The sequence below is a fragment of the Schistocerca americana genome, chromosome 6 (genome assembly GCF_021461395.2).
Source record: "Schistocerca americana isolate TAMUIC-IGC-003095 chromosome 6, iqSchAmer2.1, whole genome shotgun sequence".
Classification (NCBI taxonomy): Eukaryota; Metazoa; Arthropoda; class Insecta; order Orthoptera; family Acrididae; genus Schistocerca; species Schistocerca americana.
The window spans coordinates 480461645-480480780 of NC_060124.1; the positions used below are offsets into that span (position 1 = coordinate 480461645).

General features: G+C 45.7%; 1 protein-coding gene across 1 annotated transcript in view; it reads left to right on the top strand.

Moving 5' to 3' along the window:
* Window positions 1–5929: 5929 nt before the first annotated feature.
* LOC124619385 (tubulin beta-1 chain) overlaps window positions 5930–19136 on the top strand; it is a 55694-nt gene continuing 42487 nt past the window's right edge. Inside the window, exon 1 of the mRNA XM_047145728.1 lies at window positions 5930–6083. Within this exon, the coding sequence (XP_047001684.1) occupies window positions 6027–6083 (57 nt within the window). The 5' untranslated portion in view covers window positions 5930–6026. The remainder of the gene's footprint in view (window positions 6084–19136) is intronic.

Genomic DNA, 19136 nt, shown 5'->3' on the forward strand with positions numbered 1-19136 from the left:
GAATGGAGGGACGAATGGAGACGTGTCGTCTTCAGCGATGAGAGTCGCTTCTGCCTTGGTGCCAATGATAGTCGTATGCGTGTTTGGCGCCGTGCAGGTGAGCGCCACAATCAGGACTGCATACGACCGAGGCACACAGGGCCAACACCCGGCATCGTGGTGTGGGGAGCGATCTCCTACACTGGCCGTACACCACTGGTGATCGTCGAGGGGACACTGAATAGTGCACGGTACATCCAAACCGTCATCGAACCCATCGTTCTACCATTCCTAGACCGGCAAGGAAACTTGCTGTTCCAACAGGACAATGCACGTCCGCATGTGTCCCGTGCCACCCAACGTGCTCTAGAAGGTGTAAGTCAACTACCCTGGCCAGCAAGATCTCCGGATCTGTCCCCCATTGAGCATGTTTGGGACTGGATGAAGCGTCGTCTCACGCGGTCTGCACGTCCAGCACGAACGCTGGTCCAACTGAGGCGCCAGGTGGAAATGGCATGGCAAGCCGTTCCACAGGACTACATCCAGCATCTCTACGATCGTCTCCATGGGAGAATAGCAGCCTGCATTGCTGCGAAAGGTGGATATACACTGTACTAGTGCCGACATTGTGCATGCTCTGTTGCCTGTGACTATGTGCCTGTGGTTCTGTCAGTGTGATCATGTGATGTATCTGACCCCAGGAATGTGTCAATAAAGTTTCCCCTTCCTGGGACAATGAATTCACGGTGTTCTTATTTCAATTTCCAGGAGTGTATTACCACCATACCCAATGGCATTACATCATTATCCTCCACTTCACACAGTATATAGCTTGGTGGGTTCCATCGCCGACTCACTAGGTCTCTACTGGCTACAGACACATATGCTCCTATGTCTAATAAAATCTTGTAATTTCCTTACCTTCACCACATCCACTCTTGTATACATACCTGTTGCACCTACCTTTCGGCAGACTTCGTATCCCTTCTTGCATTTAATGGATGCTTCCTTCCTCCTTGTCCACCTCTACTATCATTACTGTAATGCTGTTGATGACCCATACCACCCCTATTCTATCGAGGTTGGCAACACTGTTTCTGCACATGCCCTGTATGACCATATTTCTAATACTCAGCGTTTACAAAGAATATACCACACCTATCCCTCACACCCATAAGACATACCAGTCTCATCATACTCCATTCCTAATCATACAACCGAATGGAGGCCCTTAATGGGCACCTTTGTGCATACTCCTCGACATATCCACTGGAAAGCCCCTTCGGAAAGCATCAAGCACCCTCTGATCAGCATTAACTTTTCTTATTCTGTCAGTAAAGTTTTTCATAGCTTGTCTCTTCGTAAAAGCACTCAGCTGCTGCTGAAATAATCTCGCGCTATTTTGCTTCTCGTACCTCTGCACAAGCCCCGTTCAGACGTCTCCACCTCATTTAACGCATCCGTGCATCTCACAAAAGTCTTTGCTTCTCCTGTTAAACGTAACGTCGCTACCTGCAACAACTGGATATTACTGGACTAACCTTCATAGTCGCCAATGTTGTCATGTCATCCACGAACATCGCATCCTCAGACGATCTTCTAGAAAATGGATTGACTATGTTAGTGCCAGCTAGATCTACTACAAGGCTCAGTGCCCTGAACAGTGTTAACCTCTCATCTCTAACTGTAAGCTTATTAAGCAAGACCGTATTTACTGAACTGCCTCCATCCCAGTGACTCCGCTATTGCAACACTTTTATCCTTCATTCAAAGACAATACAAATAAGCAGTAATTACCAACTAACAAAAAGAAAACAATTGAACCTTGCGCCCTATCATCAACCATCTAGATTCTCTACATTGCTCCGCAACATGATTAAAACGATGGCATGTAAAACAAGTTACAGATATAGATTCAGCACACGGTGTGGAATTCCCAAGCCGACTACTTTGAGAGCCCCTCAGAGGCACTAAATACTTCTCTTTACTATAGTCACGAAATTCAGACACATCAGCCAGTTCTTCTGATCTAAATAAAGTAACCCTGAAATGAGCCCGCCCAGTTAGCCAAGCAGTCCAACGCACGGCTTTCCAGGGCGGGATGGAGCGCCTGGTCCCCACCACGAATCCGCCCGGCGGACTTGTGTCGAGGTCCGGTGAGCCGGCCAGTCTGTGGATGGTTTTTAGGCGGTTTTCCATCTGCCTTGGCGAATGCGGGCTGGTTCCCCTTACTCCGCCTCAACTACACTACGTTGGCGATTGCTGCGCAAACACATTCTCCACGTACGCATACACTACCATTACTCTACCACACAGACATAGGGGTTACACTCGTCTGGTGTGAGACGTTCCCTGGGGGGGGGGGGGGGGGGGGGGGGTTTCCACCGGGGGCTGAACCGCACAATAACCCTGGGTTCGGTGTGGGGCGGTGGAGGGGTGAATTGGACTGCGGTAGTCGTCGTGGGGTTGTTGACCACTGTGACTGCGGTGGGGATGGAGCGTCTCCGTCGTTTCTAGGTCCCCGGTTCACATACAACATACAATCCTGAAGTGACAATGATATTCCCATTAGATTCCACGACTGTCACATACAAAAAAAAGTAACAAACAGTTCTTCCACTCACCCCATCATGTTAAAACTGCAAATCATGACCCAGGCGTCATGCCGCATGGATGATGCACCCTCTCTTATCCACTAAATGCGCATTAGTACGCCTGACACCACTCTCTAGGACAATCCTGGGGGTCATGTGAGGTGTTACATTGTCAGGTAGCTGATTCGCCGAGGGGTGAGACTGGCTTGGCAGGTCGATGATGCCCAGGAAGAAGCGGTTGTCAAATTTAGTAGTGTATTTACAACTTGTGCATTGGTTCTGCAACTTGGTGGGGAGGTGATCACACCCTTGCCCCATAGGGGTGGGACGGTAATCGGTCAGGCACATCGCCAACATCAGTAGCGTGTACTGCAGTCTTGCAGAGGTGGCCCCTCAATGATGAATGACCGAACCCAGCTGACTGAGGTGAGTGGCAAGAGGCGCTCCCATTGCACTGTGGATAGGTAGCTGCTGCACTCTGAGTGTGACCCATCGCATATTGGCAGGAGTCCTCCTCCTGCTGGAATGGACCGGCAGACCTGCTGTGCAGTGGCACGAAGTCCGGTGGACGGACTTTGTGCAAGTAGCAGGTAGCCCAGTAGGGACTCAAACCTGTGAGTGTGGCTTGTGGCTACATGTTGTCCCCTCGCATTGTGTATCACCTGTGTCCCGGTCGTTCTGCTACAGTGTGAACTTATCTGCTACAAAATCAACGGTTATTTGCACCAGATAAGGGCACATGTGATGTGCCAATGTGCTGCTCGTGGTCATGTACGCAACAGCACCACTGAAACCCCCACGGTTGAAACATCACCTTGTTTCTACTACGCATAACCAGTGCGTTGGTAAGTTACGCAAGTGAGGCCAGCCCGTCTTGGAATAATTTCACATGCTTCTTGTCTTAACACAAATTTGACACACCACACTCTCAGGCCACTGGCGGCTGACGCTATGTTACACCATAACTTCTCACAAGATTTACACTTAACCTGGTAGTGGTACTGCATGATATAGTTTTGATAAATACACTACTGGCTATTAAAACTGCTACACCACGAAGATGACGTGCTACAGACGCGAAATTTAACCGACAGGAAGAAGATGCTGTGATATGCAAATGGTTAGCTTTTCAGAGCATACACACAAGGTTGGCGCCGGCGGCGACACCTACAACGTGCTGACATGAGGAAAGTTTCCAACCGATTTCTCATACACAGACAGCAGTTGACCGGCGATGCCTGGCGAAACATTATTGTGATGCCTCGTGTAAGGAGGAGAAATGTGTACCATCACGTTTCCGTCTTTGATAAAGACGGACTGTAGCCTATCGCGATTGCAGTTTGTCGTATCACGACATTGCTGCTAGCGTTGGTCGAGATCCAATGACTGTTAGCAGAATAGGGAATCGGTGGGTTCAGGAGGGTAATACGGAACGCCGTGCTGGATCCCAACGGCCTCGTATCGCTAGCAGTCGAGATCACAGGCATCTTATCCGCATGGCTGTAACAGATCGTGCAGCCACGTCTCGATCCCTCAGTCAACAGATGGGGATGTTTGCAAGAAAACAATCATCTGCACGAACAGTTCGACGACGTTTGCAGCAGCATGGACTATCAGCTCGGACATCATGGCTGTGGTTACCCTTGACGCTGCATCACAGACAGGAACGCCTGCCGCCTGCGATGGTGTACTCAACGACGAACATGGATGCACGAATGGCAAAACGTCATTTTTTCGGATGAATCCAGGTTCTGTTTACAGCATCATGATGGTCGCATCCGTGTTTGGCTACATCGCGGTGAACGCACATTGGAAGCGTTTATTCGTCATCGCCATACTGGCGTATCACCCGGCGTGATGGTATGGGGTGCCATTGGTTACACGTCTCGGTCACCTCTTGTTCGCATTCACGGCACTTGGAACAGTGGATGATACATTACAGATGTGTTACGACCCGTGGCTCTACCCTTCAAACGACCCCTGCGAAATCCTACATTTCAGCAGGATAATGCACGACTGCATGTTGCAGATCCTGTACGGGCCTTTCTGGATACAGAAAATGTTCGACTGCTGCCCTGGCCAGCACATTCTCTAGATCTCTCACCGACTGAAAAGGTCTGGTCAATGGTGGCCGAGCAACTGGCTCGTCACAATACGCCAGTCACTACTCTTGATGAACTGTGGTATCGAGTTGAAGCTGCATGGGCAGTTGTACCTGTACATGCCATCCATCTCTGTTTGACTCAATGCCCAGGCGTATCAAGGCCGTTATTACAGCCAGAGGTGGTTGTTCTGGGTACTGATTTCTCAGGATCTATGCATCCAAATTGCGTAAAAACGTAATCACATGTCAGTTGTAGTACAATACATTTGTCCAATGAATACCCGTCTATCATCTGCATTTCTTCTTGGTGTAGCAATTTTAATGGCCAGTAGTGTAATATAGACATGGAAATACTGTAGGTTACATCCATTATGTGTTTTTGACAGACAGTATAGTTGTGGTAACGTCACTGTGATACTTGACAAGTATATAATTTTAACTAGCATCTAATTTGTAAAAAACGCAGAGGGAGACCAAGAGATGAATACACTAAACAGATTCAGAAGGATGTAGGTTGGGGTAGGTACTGGGAGGTGAAGAAGCTTGCACAGGATAGTGTAGCATGGAGAGCTGCATCAAGCCAGTCTCTGGACTGAAGACCACACACACACACTTGTGTCTAAAAGAATTTGGCAATCTAATCATGGTTCATGTGTGATCGAAAAGGTCGAATAAGTATGTAAGTGAAAACATTCGTCTGACTTCATTGCTGGAGATTTGTTTCAGTCGGTTGTCTCGCGTTGAGTGAAGCCCCTCAAACCTGGAGAGTGAATGAAAAACATTCGAACAGCGGACGTGTCTGCAGAAAAAAAAAAACCGATTGAATGAAGAAACAGTTGACTGGCTAATGGATCTTTAAAATCAGTCCGTTGCCCCATCATTACCTCCAACAGAGCAACGCCTACTAAAGCATGATGAAAAAATATTTCTGAGTGATTGCTAGAAAATGTCGAATAACTTTCTTTTCTTGAGTACTGGAAAATGTTACGAAACTGATTTTGCAACTCCATGTATGGCAGTAGCAGCTGGGATCGGCGAGGGCGTGGTTTCACGAGGCCCTTGAAATGACTGTAGGGTAGCGTCTGCAGTTCCCCTTATGCAGGTGAGACAAACGTGAGTCACGACTGCAGAGCGGACGATCCATACTGCGGCGCCTCTGCGACCCTAGCGGCGAGCCGCTGGCCAATGGCAGCACGCGCCGTCGTCGCGCATGCGCAGTGAAGCCGCGCCGTGACGGTTTACTAGACCCGGGCGGGAGCGTCCCTCAGCCACTCGAGTAGCGACGCGAGGAGGGAAAGGTATACTGCTTCGATTCGTGCGTGAGACGGAAACACAACACACACACAAAAATGAGGGAGATAGTACACATCCAGGCGGGCCAGTGCGGAAACCAGATCGGCGCCAAGGTGAGTGCTAAACTGCAGTAGTAAAGCGGCGCTATCTTCCTTGCTTATCCTTACTTTACTTTTTCGTGTCCGGAAACTACAATTTGTTTGCCCAATATTGGGCAATGTCCAATGCTTCTTCTTTAGCCAGCCATAGATCGTCGAGGGTGCATCTGTGCGGGCAGGCTAGGCATTGTAGGAGATGTTCCATGTCCTGTCGAGTGCCGCAGTCGCATTTGTCATTTTCGTCCAACAAACCCCATTTGACCAGATTAGATTTCGCAGGAGCCACCCCAGTTCTGATGCGGTTAAGCATTCTCCAGGTTTTTTGATTGCATTGGTTTCCGGTGGTGGAAGGTTTGGCCGTTGTCCCATTGGGCAACGTTTCCGGGGAGCGCCGGCATTTTACTTTCTTCTTGCTTATCCTAATACATGCTGTGTACACCGACCGGTACCATTAAGAGCGTGTAACCTCTGTGGACTTCATTGTTGCTGTATTGCACTTATAACAAAAGCCGCTGCCTCGTAGCATATGGTCACAGTATCGAGCAAATCCATTCCTCTGTTTAAATGTGACTTCCAAGTTTTCACCCCTCCCCCTCCTCCTCTATCCCGTCTCGCCCTCTTCATTCCTTCAGCAACTTCTAGAGATAGTCTTGCACGTGTCTCCTCGTATCGCCCTTTATACACCTCACACAATGTCTCTGAAAAGGCTTAGTTCTATATTTCATCAGCTCGTTTGAACACCCTTTGTAGCATTTCATTTCGACTGCGTAGGGGTTTTCTGTCGGAATTTCGTGCTACCCGGATTTCTCGCGCCTAGGGCAATGCTGAATCGTAATGGAAAGTAAACTAATAATTCGCGTTAAGTTTTCCTGTATGCCTCAGTGTTGCTGGGTGTTTGAACTTTTCATTTATTTTCCACCCTCTGGCAACGAATCTTCGCTCGTCAACCGAGTGAGGACGTGTATTGTGTTAAGTTTTCCAATCTCCTGCTTGTTGTTTCGATGTCGTAAGACATATACTCAAGGATTACTCCTCTTGAAAATGGCTATATAGTTAAAAATTGCCAATAATACAGATGTACAATCTCGCGCAAATAATGCCTTTCAGTGAATTCGAAAGGCTATGGAGCTAAACATGAAAAGAACTAATTTTGTAGGAAATACATATTGACAGTTGTTCTTTAATGTGTAAAGTCCCACCGCCTGAGGAGTGCGTAGGACGCAGAGCTTCCTCACATGTATAAAGATACGCTTTCAAGGCCGCTGGTATTCATTCCTGTAGCTAGCAGGCACAGATTCACAGCTTTCGCACAAAATATTGTGAAATACTTATTATTGAGATTTTAGTAGATTTTTCCACTATCCCATTTGTGAGAACGATCGATGCACACCCGACGATTATGGGTTTGCTTATGTTTTTCTTTTTACATGTTACTTTTTAATTTTTTATGAAGATAACTTTTTGTCAACTCTAGAAACAGGTAAATACTCATGTAGGTAACAACCAAGCGTAGTGCTAAGTAAGGAACAACTGCATTATTCCTCATGATGTTGAAGCACCTATGTCCTTGGTTGCTTGCAAATACATTTGCATTATTTGATGCACTGATTGGTAAAAATCCTAATTTGACATGGGGTGTCAGATTACAGTTTAATGCCAATTATGAAGCTTATTCTCCTCCTTCCCTCCCTCCCTCCACTCCACCCCGCCTTTCTTCAAACTTTTCTAAGATAAAGTATGTATATGACCATAGACTTGTGCAGAAATTAAATTTGTTCAGGGCCCCCCTCATCAGAAAAGTGCCAAGCACTGACATCGTTCCCTGGCTATTGCTAAAACCATAATATTGCCTCACTGATGTCAGCCACTTAATGCTACAATTTGCTAGATGAGAAGTATAGCGGAAACACACGAAATCGGCTGGTCCCGGCGGAGGTTAGTCCTCCCTCGGGCATGGGTGGGTGTGTTTGTCCTTAGGATAATTTAAGTAGTGTGTAAGCTTAGGGACTGATGACCTTAGCAGTTAAGTCCCATAAGATTTCACACACATTTGAACATTAATTGAACACACGAAATCATTTCTAGAATTGTATGAGAATTCTATGATGATTAAAAACTCAATACTCCAGAGTCCAGTCGGAGGAGGCAGGCAAGAGCCCCCTTTTGCCGCTGCCCCCCCCCCCCCCCACTCCTAGAGCAAAATGCAAAATGACCAAATATGGTGACCAACAAATAGTAGAAAGGAAATATTCTTGATGGTTTGTTCGTTGTTGTTGATACAGGCGGTGATATCGCAGCTTTGTTAGAAATGATGATAAAATCAAAGGAAAAGCCGTAAGCGGGAGGAGAGTTTTGAAAATGTTGTTATAGGTGTCCCTGAATCACGTCAAATGTATGCCCAAACGATTCCTTACATGAAGTCAAGGTCAGATTTGCCCTCTGCCTCCTACGTTGGCCCAAAGTACAGACCCAGCGACTTCGAAGTCCACTGGGCCTAAACTGTCAAGTTCGTGGTGATAAGGTTAATAAGAAACCACTACAGCCCTACTGATACACCTTTTTTATGTCACGACCGGTTTCGTTCGAAAGATCACAAGAACTAACAAAGTTGAGCCAATATCATGAGAAAACGTGCTTGGTGAAGTAGCCTGCACTCATTACTGCCGTGCGTCTACTTGGATTTTGGCTAAGAAGTCTATGGTTGTTTCGTATTTCAGGTGCCTTTGCAGGGAAGCCTAGATAAAGCGTGCATTTTTAGTTAGTTCGTTTTGTATATTTTTACTTCATTTTTAACGTTAAGGTTAACCTAACTAGCAGTTGTTCTCTTCACTGTGCTAGCTAGGCAGTCGCTTTCCTTCGACTGTGGACACGCCCCGGCGGTTTATCTGAGACCATATTGGTGAACCGTGGTGTTAGCCGATATTTTTCGCACAAATGCTGCATTGTCAGATATGAAGGAAAAGTTAAATGTTTAAGAGCAACTGGGGCTCCAAGGCAAATAGTTTTTGAAACGAAGAGGATGATTAAAAAGTAGCGTGTAAGGTCCCGTCAACGAGGAAATTATTAATAATTAAGGTCGGTGTACAGGTTCTAAGTGTAGATGGCTGGGGAAGGAAATAGGTCGAATCCTTTGCCAAGCCACCATTTGCCTTAGCGCGATTTAGGAAAATCTAAGATTAGACTACCCACCTAGGGTTTGACCTCTCCTCCGAATGCGAGCCCACTGCCTTTAACCACTGTCACCTCCCTCTGTCCTTTTGGCGTTATTTGGTGAATTAGTGTCAGAAAGAAGATTCGATTATTATAAACTTTGACTGTACCATCTTCATTATTGCCAGAGGGAACGTAGGCATTTGTAAGTTTAAATTAGCAACGTGCTCATTTGACAGTGCTTCGCTGTTTTGGTATAATCGTCGAAGACAATGATGCGAGCAACAGATGGTTCTGGTGTCCATAGTCTTACATAGTGAAGCACCTGTGTAGCGTGCCTTCCTAAATTTGTTTAAATCTCCATGTGCAGTGTTTTCTGCTTGTGGCAAATACGAGAACATCAGGCGGTGGAGGGGGGACGGGGGGCGGAGGTACGTACTTTATCGATCGTATTACCGACAAATGTGTAGTTCTCCACGTAGACTAATGTGGGACAAAAATTGTCTTCAACGTGCAACTCCGTGAAGAAACGTTTAAAAGGATTGTAGGCGTTTCAAGGAAATTAGAGATGAAGGGGCAAGGAAAACCTGTTTATTCGCGTGCGGTCAGAGAGAAAACGGTGTATCGAACTCATTCGCGAACTTTCTGACGGAGTATGGACTGATTGCGTACAAGGTCAGACACAAATTGCAAAGGTTTTTGGTTTCGACACGTGATATTATGGTTGCGTCTGACATCAAACGTGGCTTCCGTCTGTCAGTCTTCTTCTTTGGTGTGTCTTAGGACAGATTTCAGGTCGAGTCCCTCCATCGTGTTCTATTCTGAGCATTCTCCTTCATCTGTTGTACGTCCGTCCACATTCCGTTGTCAGAAATGTAATTTGTCGCCACTGTTTGTAACCAATTTAAACCTCTAGGTCTCCATATAATTTGCTGGGTGTCAAGGTTTGAAGAAAGCCTAAAGTACTACGGTGTTCAGACTACTAACTATAATCGTCGCGACTGCTTTAGTAAAGTAGAAATGGCCATAGTCACCTCCTGCAGCTGTCGACCGCCTGCGTTGCGATCTCCTGCAGCTCACGCTGGTATACACGTAACTGTTTGACATTTTGCTGCTGTGTTAATGTCGAAGGTGCTCTTTGGCTTGCGACCTATAACTTGCCTCGTGTAACTCAGCACGTAGCCTCTACTGTATACGTTTGAGTCTTGTAGCATATAAGATTTGTTAGCTGTATAGCATTTTTCAGTAGACCAGAGATGGAACTATAAACCCGTACCAAAGCGGAAGAGGCATTTAGATAATTTGTCTATCGCAAGCAATTGTAATTATTTAGGTCATCAAGGCACGCCCTTAACTTCATGTCACGCTGTCTCGCTCTTATCGTTTCCGAGTAATAGAACCAGATGTTGCCCCGCGGGGTATGTCGACTAGTACCACTGAAATGGCAGCAGGTTTCACAGTTTGTGACGGGCTCTACAGCAGACCCGAGGGTGTTAAAGCCAACTGCAAAATTGTAATACAACAATTACAGCATTTTACCAGCATAGTCAAAAAAATCAGTTACTCATAAGAATAGCGTTGCACGTAATACGTTCTGCTGCAAATTTCCATCTCTGTTAACCAGAAACAGGGGCTCCGTGGAAGGCATCGCAGGTTCATTAGCACTGCGTCAGACGCAAACGATCTTGCCATAATCTCTTACTTTTTGCCATCACGTAACTGAGTGAACAATGCGCGACCGAAAAGCGTTTTAGGTGGCAATTGTACAAGACTTGTACTTTACAAACGTTGAATTATCAAATCGCGAACTACAACCGAATTGAGTTGTGTGTTCAGAGCGCAGGTAACAAAACACCTCCATTCTATAAAAAAATTTACTTCTTACACCTTGTGCTTAGTGTAAACTGCAAACGATCGAGGTGCAGCAGTGGTTAAGCCCCTGGATCCACTTTCGGTAATGAAGTGCGAATACTCCGTTCGACTATCAGCATTTTTGTTTCCCACAGTTTCTCTGAAGTATATCACAAGGATGTCAAGATGATTCGTACAAAAGGGCACGGAAGATTTCCTTCCACCATAGTCATCCAAGAGAGCTCCTGCTCAGCCACTAATGACAATAGCGTCGACGGAACGTTAAATGCGGATCTCTGTAGTTTTTCTGCACTACGTTTATCCGTCGTTCCCAAAGAACGTTGCATTTCAAGTTTTAAATTCGCTGAAGTGAAAGAGTATGAGAAACTTACGTTATGGTCGAAACGGCCACTCCTCAGTGAAGTGACACATCTGTTTACTGCTCTCACCACAGGCAAACTGAGACACGTTGGGTTTGTATTCGTTAAGAGCATATTTCAAATCCCCGTCTTGGTATGAAATGAAATGTCGTGTGACGAAGGCCTCCCGTCGGGTAGACCGTTCGCCTGGTGCAAGTCTTTCGATTTGACGCCACTTCGGCGACTTGCGCGTCGATGGGGATGAAATGATAATGATTAGGGCAACACAACACCCAGTCCCTGAGCGGAGAAAATCTCCGACCCAGCCGGGAATCGAACCCGGGCCCTTTGGATTGACAGTCTGTCGCGCTGACCACTCAGCTACCGGGGGCGGACCCCCCGTCTTGGTGAAGGTTCCCTGCACTTTCATGTAGCACTTCACGTGGTCGAGATGGTACCTGCCCTTCCAATTCTGTTCAATCTGAATTTGTCTTCCATTTCTAATATTCCAGTGACCTACGAAACCTAACCTTCTTCCCTTTTCATTACTAGCCATCCAGGGGATGTAGGGGATAAAGCAACGAACGGATGGGAGTCAAGTGTCCTTCATAACGGCGTCCCAAAACGTTCTTCATAGGAACACACGTGCGGGAAGTTCGGTTTTCAGGGAAACAATTTTATTTTATTTTTTTGTGCGAAAGTGTTTGTTCCTTTTGCAAGCGCTACCATGAAGTCAAAATACCGCAGAAGGTTAAGAATGGTGAATGAATTGAGAGTAGCCATTTCGGGAACCATTCCATGTTTTGCTTGCTCTGAAAAACAGATCAATCCGCCCATTTAGAGCTTGAATACGATATCACAATAAGATAAATGCGTTTGTAACGGTTCAGTATCAGTTCATTCTAGCCACATCCATCAACTGTAGTCTTGACGAACAATTCTTGATACTGTTTTCACTAACTTTCTGGATCCAGAAACCGTTTTTAACGTTATTCACCAACCCCCCCCCCCCCCCACACACACACACACACAAAAAGAAGACACCATAGGGCGCCAAATTAAGAATGTTTTTAGACAAAACCAATCTCACGTGAGAATGGTTAGCAATTGGTGACTTGCTGCTCTGAAAACTCACATATCCATTTTGATTAGAACAGGAATGAGGATTATAGCAATTCGTCCAATTGTTGAGTTTATTTCGGATGGACGTATAACACTGCACCGTGAAGATTTTCGTACATGAATACAAAATTTCAGTTCAGCTATTTAACGTATAACCTGTAGTAGAGCAGTTATTGACTAAAAGTTTTGAGCCATGCAAAGAAGAAAACATTTAATAGAAAACTGGAGAGGACGCGCTAGGGTTTCATACGGTCGGAATTGGGTCACAGGCTCAGCAGCTCCGGATGTGCTTACATCTTATTGTGTTTGGACGTTGTAACAAACGTGTCCAGAGAAAGATTGCAGGAATTGCTGCCGGCAGCTGCCACGGAAGCAGCTGGCGGCCATCTTGCTCCTCAGCGGCCCTGGTGGTGCTTCCGGTGCCAAAGTGGGACGAGTTTCTCCAGCAGTCTCTCCCACAGGCCTTGCAGTCCATATTTTATTCTGCACGTGAATTACGAGGTGCGCCGAGAAAGCTAAGTTCTCCCTGTCTCTCTCCAGCTGCGTGTGGCGGGCGCCACTGCAACCGGGCCGTTAGGGGCAATAAACTCTTAATGCGTTCACCTCATTGTCTGTACAGTATCGCACACGCACGCGCAAAATGCGAATAAAAGAATGGTAGTCGTAGTCGGTCTATTACAGCGGTGTTGCTTAATTCTGGCAACTTTCCATAACTCTCGGGTGGGGAAACCCGGTGTGCCACAGGAATGGAAATCTTTCCCAGCCGAAATTTGGCAAGTGTGTCTTGGAGGCTCTAGTTATTTTCAGGAAGCATTGGTCCTTTTTTTCTTTTTAACCGCATCAGGAAGTATTTCCAAGGATGAAGAACTTAATCTTCTACACTATTAAACACAATTAAAGGATCACCTTTGCGAAAAAACGTAATTATCTCCCATTGGGACGATTAGTTTGAAATTTGGTTCAAAAGTGCCTACAGTCTTCCTCTGTAATGATGCAAAAGTGTGGCGATGTCACTCTCTGGCTCGGAAACTTTTCTAACAGCAAGGTGGCGACACATGACGAATATGAAAGGCTACAACTCGCAAATTCAAGCGAGGTTTATGTGAGTTAATGGTGTCACATTGGCACCAAATTTCACTACAGTTATGCCAGACGGGGGAGAGCGGCTTAGAAGGATCCTTTGTCGTTTTAGTCATTCAAGTGCCATTGTCACGCCCTACTTCGATCTCGCCACAGGAGGACGCGAGATAGGTCTGAAAACCATAAGCACCCTTTCCTGCTTCGAATTGCATTCAAATCTCGTCAGATGGTCTTCGGCGGTGCCTATTGGTACCAACCTGTACATCAGAGCCAAAACGTTCGTGACATTTGATGCCAATGTGACACCAGAAACCCACGTGACACCCCACATTAACTTCTGAGCTTTTTTCGCATGTTGCTGTTTGAGACGTCGCCGAACTCGAGGATGACATTACAGGGCGGCACGCTTTTGCACCGTTACAGAGTAAGGTTGTAGGCACCGTTGAGCTAATTTTCAAACTTGCGTCGCTATGGATGATAATTACGGGGTTTAGAAAAAAGTGATCCTTTGCTTTTGCTGCGCAGTGTATTGTGTTTATACGGAGTAATTTGTGGGGTAGAAATCAAGAGAATTAATTCGAAGGCAGATTTCCTTCAGCCATGTGACTATGGTCTTTTGAACACAATTGTCTATTGTTGCTTTGAAGTAAAGTATGGAATCTTAAGGTTTAACGTCCCGTCGAAGACTAGGACACTGGAGCACAAGCTCAGACTGGAGAGTTAGGCTGATGGAAATCGGCCAGGTCCTTGCCGAAGGAACCATCCTGGTATTTGCGTTATGCGATTTAGGGAAAGCGTAGAAAACCCAGATCTCGATGGTCCGACCACTCTTCCAAGAAAACAGTGTCTCAGCCACTGCACAACCTCACTAGGCGTCGTGTAACCAGGGAGGTGGCGCTGTGGTAATACACTGAAGAACTTATTGGGAGGAGGGTGGTTCTAATCCCCGTCGAGCCATCCAGATGTTGAGTTGAACACCAGGTTACTTTGTCAAGAAATGGTCTGTTTCCGTCCCCAGCCTGGGCTTGACTTGGGTCACCAATGACCTTGTCGTCGATAGGACGTTAAACCCTAAGCTTCTGCCCTCCATATTACTAGAGTTGTCTGCTGTTGACTGTAGCGACAGACGTCACCACCGCGGACGGAAACGCCCCGCAAGACGCGCCTACTAATGAATGTTACGCAATCCCATTACGCTCAGTGCTGTTGACACCTCCGTAATAAGTGCCCACGAAATGAGTATCGAAGGGTTCGCCTGAGCTTATGGGATATAGAGTAGTGGGGGTTCTGGTCTCGTAAATGCTACGCCACGAAGACAGAAACCCAAAACTCCTGAGGTGTTGCCGCTAGCTGCACTAAGCCTGAAATGCTTACTGCGCAAACACGCAATAAATGGGCTTTTCAGGTACTACCAAATGGATTAAAAATTATTTGAAGAACACAATTCTTAAACTTTTGTCACCACGGAAACTAGTTCGCCATTTTTTGTTCGTTAATTGAGTCAAACCTGCTCTAAATCTGACACGGAAACTTAGTGTGCGCTACATATATGAGCAGCACTTTCTCGGTCTGTAATATTGATATTTTTGATTGAAGTATTTCGGAAAGACCTTATTAAGGTCCGCGTCAATTATGGAGTAAATCTGGAAGCTTACAAGGGAACCTCCCCATCGCACCCCCCTCAGATTTAGTTATAAGTTGGCACAGTGGATAGGCCTTGAAACACTGAACACAGATCAATCGAGAAAACAGGAAGAAGTTGTGTGGAACTATGAAAAAAATAAGCAAAATATACAAACTGAGTAATCCATGCGCAGGATATGCCACATCAAGGACACCGTGAGCCGAGGAGCGCCGTGGTCCCGTGGTTAGCGTGAGCAGCTGCAGAAGGAGAGGTCCTTGGTTCAAGTCTTCCCTCGAGTGAAAAGTTTAATTTTTTATTTTCAGACAATTATGAAAGTTCAGGCACTTACACATAATCAACTTCGCTCTCCAAAATTCCAGGACATGTTCAGATTTGCTTGGACATATGCAGGATTTGACGGTCTACACACGGAAAAATTTGAAAACGTTAGAAACATATGTTTTGACAGAGCACAGGGAAAACTGTGTAACTGTGAAACTGTTGCATTCATTTGTTGCAGCTTATGTGACAAACTCTTATGTTTTCATCACTTTTTTGGGAGTGATTATCACGTCCACAAGAAAACCTAAATCGGGCAAGGTAGAATAATCTTTTTACCCATTCGCCAAGTGTACAAGTTAGGTGGGTCGACAACATATTCCCGTCATGTGACGCACATGCCGTCACCAGTGTCGTATAGAATATATCAGACATGTTTTCCTGTGGAGGAATCGGTTGACCTATGACCTTGCTATCAAATGTTTTCGGTTCCCATTGGAGAGGCACGTCCTTTCGTCTACTAATCGCACGGTTTTGCGGTGCGGTCGCAAAACACAGACATTAAACTTATTTCGGTGAACAGAGACGTCAATGAACATACGCACAGACCATAACTTTGCGAAAATAAAAAGTTAAAATTTTCACTCGAGGTAAGACTTGAACCAAGGATCTCTCATACCGCAGCTGCTCACGCTAATCACAGGACCACGACGCTCCTGAGCTAGCTTTATCCGTGATGATGCATATGTTGCGCATGGACTACTCAGTTTGTATATTTTGCTTATTTTTTTCATAGTTCCACACAACTTCTTCCTGTTTTCTCGATTGATGTGTGTTCAGTTTTACAAGGCCTATCCACTGTGCCAACTTATAACTAAATCTGAGGGGGGTGCGATGGGGAGGTTCCCTTCTTAGATGATTGCTTATGCCAGCTTTGTCGGGAGCGAGAGGAGCAACAGCGGAACGAAAATACATCTAGTTTCTGTCTCAGATCAGTAGTCTATCATTAGCCTTGTCGTGAAGTTGACAACGAGAATATACATATGAAATGCCTGAGCCCATATCCGCCCCACTCCTGCGCTACTAACGAAGAATGCATTCATTGGCGGCAGGCGAGCTGGTTCGTTTTCGGTGCTTAGTTTCTCGTATAAACACTAAACATTTGACCTGTTTGTAAATAGTCGATAGACTAATGAATTAGATGGCCGAACTTGTTAACTGCAAACGATTGTGGCATTAAGTACCTCTCAGCAGAAAAGACATCTAGGGATATGTGGTCAGAACTGTATAAAGCAGAATGATCGTACAACATAATTTGTGAGAAAGGCAGATTCATTCTACGAACGCTAAGAAATATAATTCTACCATAAAAAAGTGGCTCACGAAATCCTCTTCCGACGGGATCTTCACTATAGCTCGTCAGTCTGGATCCCATATCAGGTGTAGAGGTCCAAGGGAAAACATGTGAAGAAGCGAAATGATTATCAGTCTCCAGTGGCAGTCGCTGCAACAAAGGCATTGAGCATCACGAAGAGATCATGTTTCAAAATACAGGGTGTACAGAAAGTCCGGGAACACTTTCAATTATTTATTGCACAAGAACCAAACGTTGTACAGATATGTCATTTTGTAGAGAAACCCTGAAAGTTTTTTTTTTTTTTTTTTTTTTTCATGTATACCGCCAAAGCGTGGTTTGGTAATTTGCCGATAGCGCTAGACGCAAACATGACGAGTTCGGGTGCGGTGCGAACTGTTTCATCAAATGGCCTCCCGTATCACCAGATCGCAGTCTGTGACTTTTTTCTGTGGGGACAGATTAAAGGTTTGGTGTATCTACCGCCTGTACCACGTGATGTAGCAGAGCTCCGCGCGGGAATACGGGAAGCGAATGCCACATTCGACGATGCCATGCTGGGACGGGTATGGCAAGAATTCGATTACCGTATTGACGTCTGCCGAGTCGCTCATGGATTGCAAATGGCATGTTTGTGAAAAAAATATTAAAGAAAGCTAAGAGTTTCTCTTCAAAATGCGGTACGTATGACATCTGTACAATGTTTAGCTCTTATGCAATAAATAACTGAAAGTTTTCCCGGAATTTCTGTATATATTTAAAAAAAAAGTACAGTCTGAATGCCTGAATCGTTGATGTTGACGACGGGTGGCTAGACTGAAGTGGCCCCAAGACTGCCAATAGTATTGTGCAATATTGTTAACCATCTACGGGTAAGATTGAAGTAGTGCAGTGTATTGTAAATTATTTAACGGGCTTGCTGAAATTATTCTTTTAAAATTATTGGAGGTCTACAGGCGTGTGTAAAATCAAACGAGTATTGTAACCATCAAAAGAAACGGAGCAATACGATCAGTTGTAGAAATACAGGAAAATGTACTCGGAGGTGGAGAAACCACAATTAGAAGAGAAAAATACACTGCGCTTGAATTCTAGGAAGGAACTGAAAAGAATCAGCGATACAACGAAAAACGGAGTTGCAGCTGACGAGCTACTGTAGCCAACACGATAGTACTTCGATGCTATTAACCTTTTGCAAGGGCAAGAAATCCATTCAGGTTCGAATATAACCAGTTTCATCATTACATACATGTACTCCTTTCTTTACCTACAGGAAACGAAGCTTTGTGCAATAGCTGTACACGTTTCCGTCGCAATTAGGCTTATCTACTGCTGATATTTTAGGTCTTCAAATGAATTTCCTGTAGCGAAATTACACATGCGTTGACTTGCAGGAGTAGCGTGTCGCAAATGTGTCCTTTTTCCTTGATTATAGGTGTATCAGCCGGCCGTTGTGGCCGAGCGATTCTAGGCGCGTCAGTCCGGAACCGCGCTGCTGCTACGGTCGCAAGTTCGAATCATGCCTCGGGCATGGTTGTGTGTGCAGTCAAAAAATGTTCAAATGTGTGTGAAATCTTATGGGACTTAACTAAAAAAATGGCTCTGAGCACTATGGGACTCAACTGCTGTGGTCATAAGTCCCCTAGAACTTAGAACTACTTAAACCTAACTAACCTAAGGACAGCACACAACACCCAGCCATCACGAGGCAGAGAAAATCCCTGACCCCGCCGGGAATCGAACCCGGGAACCCGGGCGTGGGAAGCGAGAACGCTACCGCACGACCACGAGATGCGGGCGGGACTTAACTGCTAAGGTCATCAGTCCCTAAGCTTTCACACTACTTAACCTAAATTATCCTAAGGACAAACACACACACCCATGCCCGAGGGAGGACTCGAACCTCCGCCGGGACCAACCGCACAGTCCACGACTGCAGCGACTCAGACCGCTCGGCTAATCCCGCGCGGCTGTGTGCTGCCCCTAGGTTAGGTTTAACTAGTTCTAAGGCTAGGGGACTGATGACCTCAGACGTTACGTCCCATAGTGCTCAGAGCCATTTGAACCATTTTTATAGCTGTATCCAGTAGGAAAAGTACATCAAATGAACGAGCGTCCACCGTCAAAAGTTCCGATAAATGATTTGAATCTTTTATCGTCAATTCGCTAAATTTTCATGCTTTCATCTTCCTCTCTTACACCACTCCCTCATTCATTTACGCTTTAATTTTACACGAGCGCACCCAAGG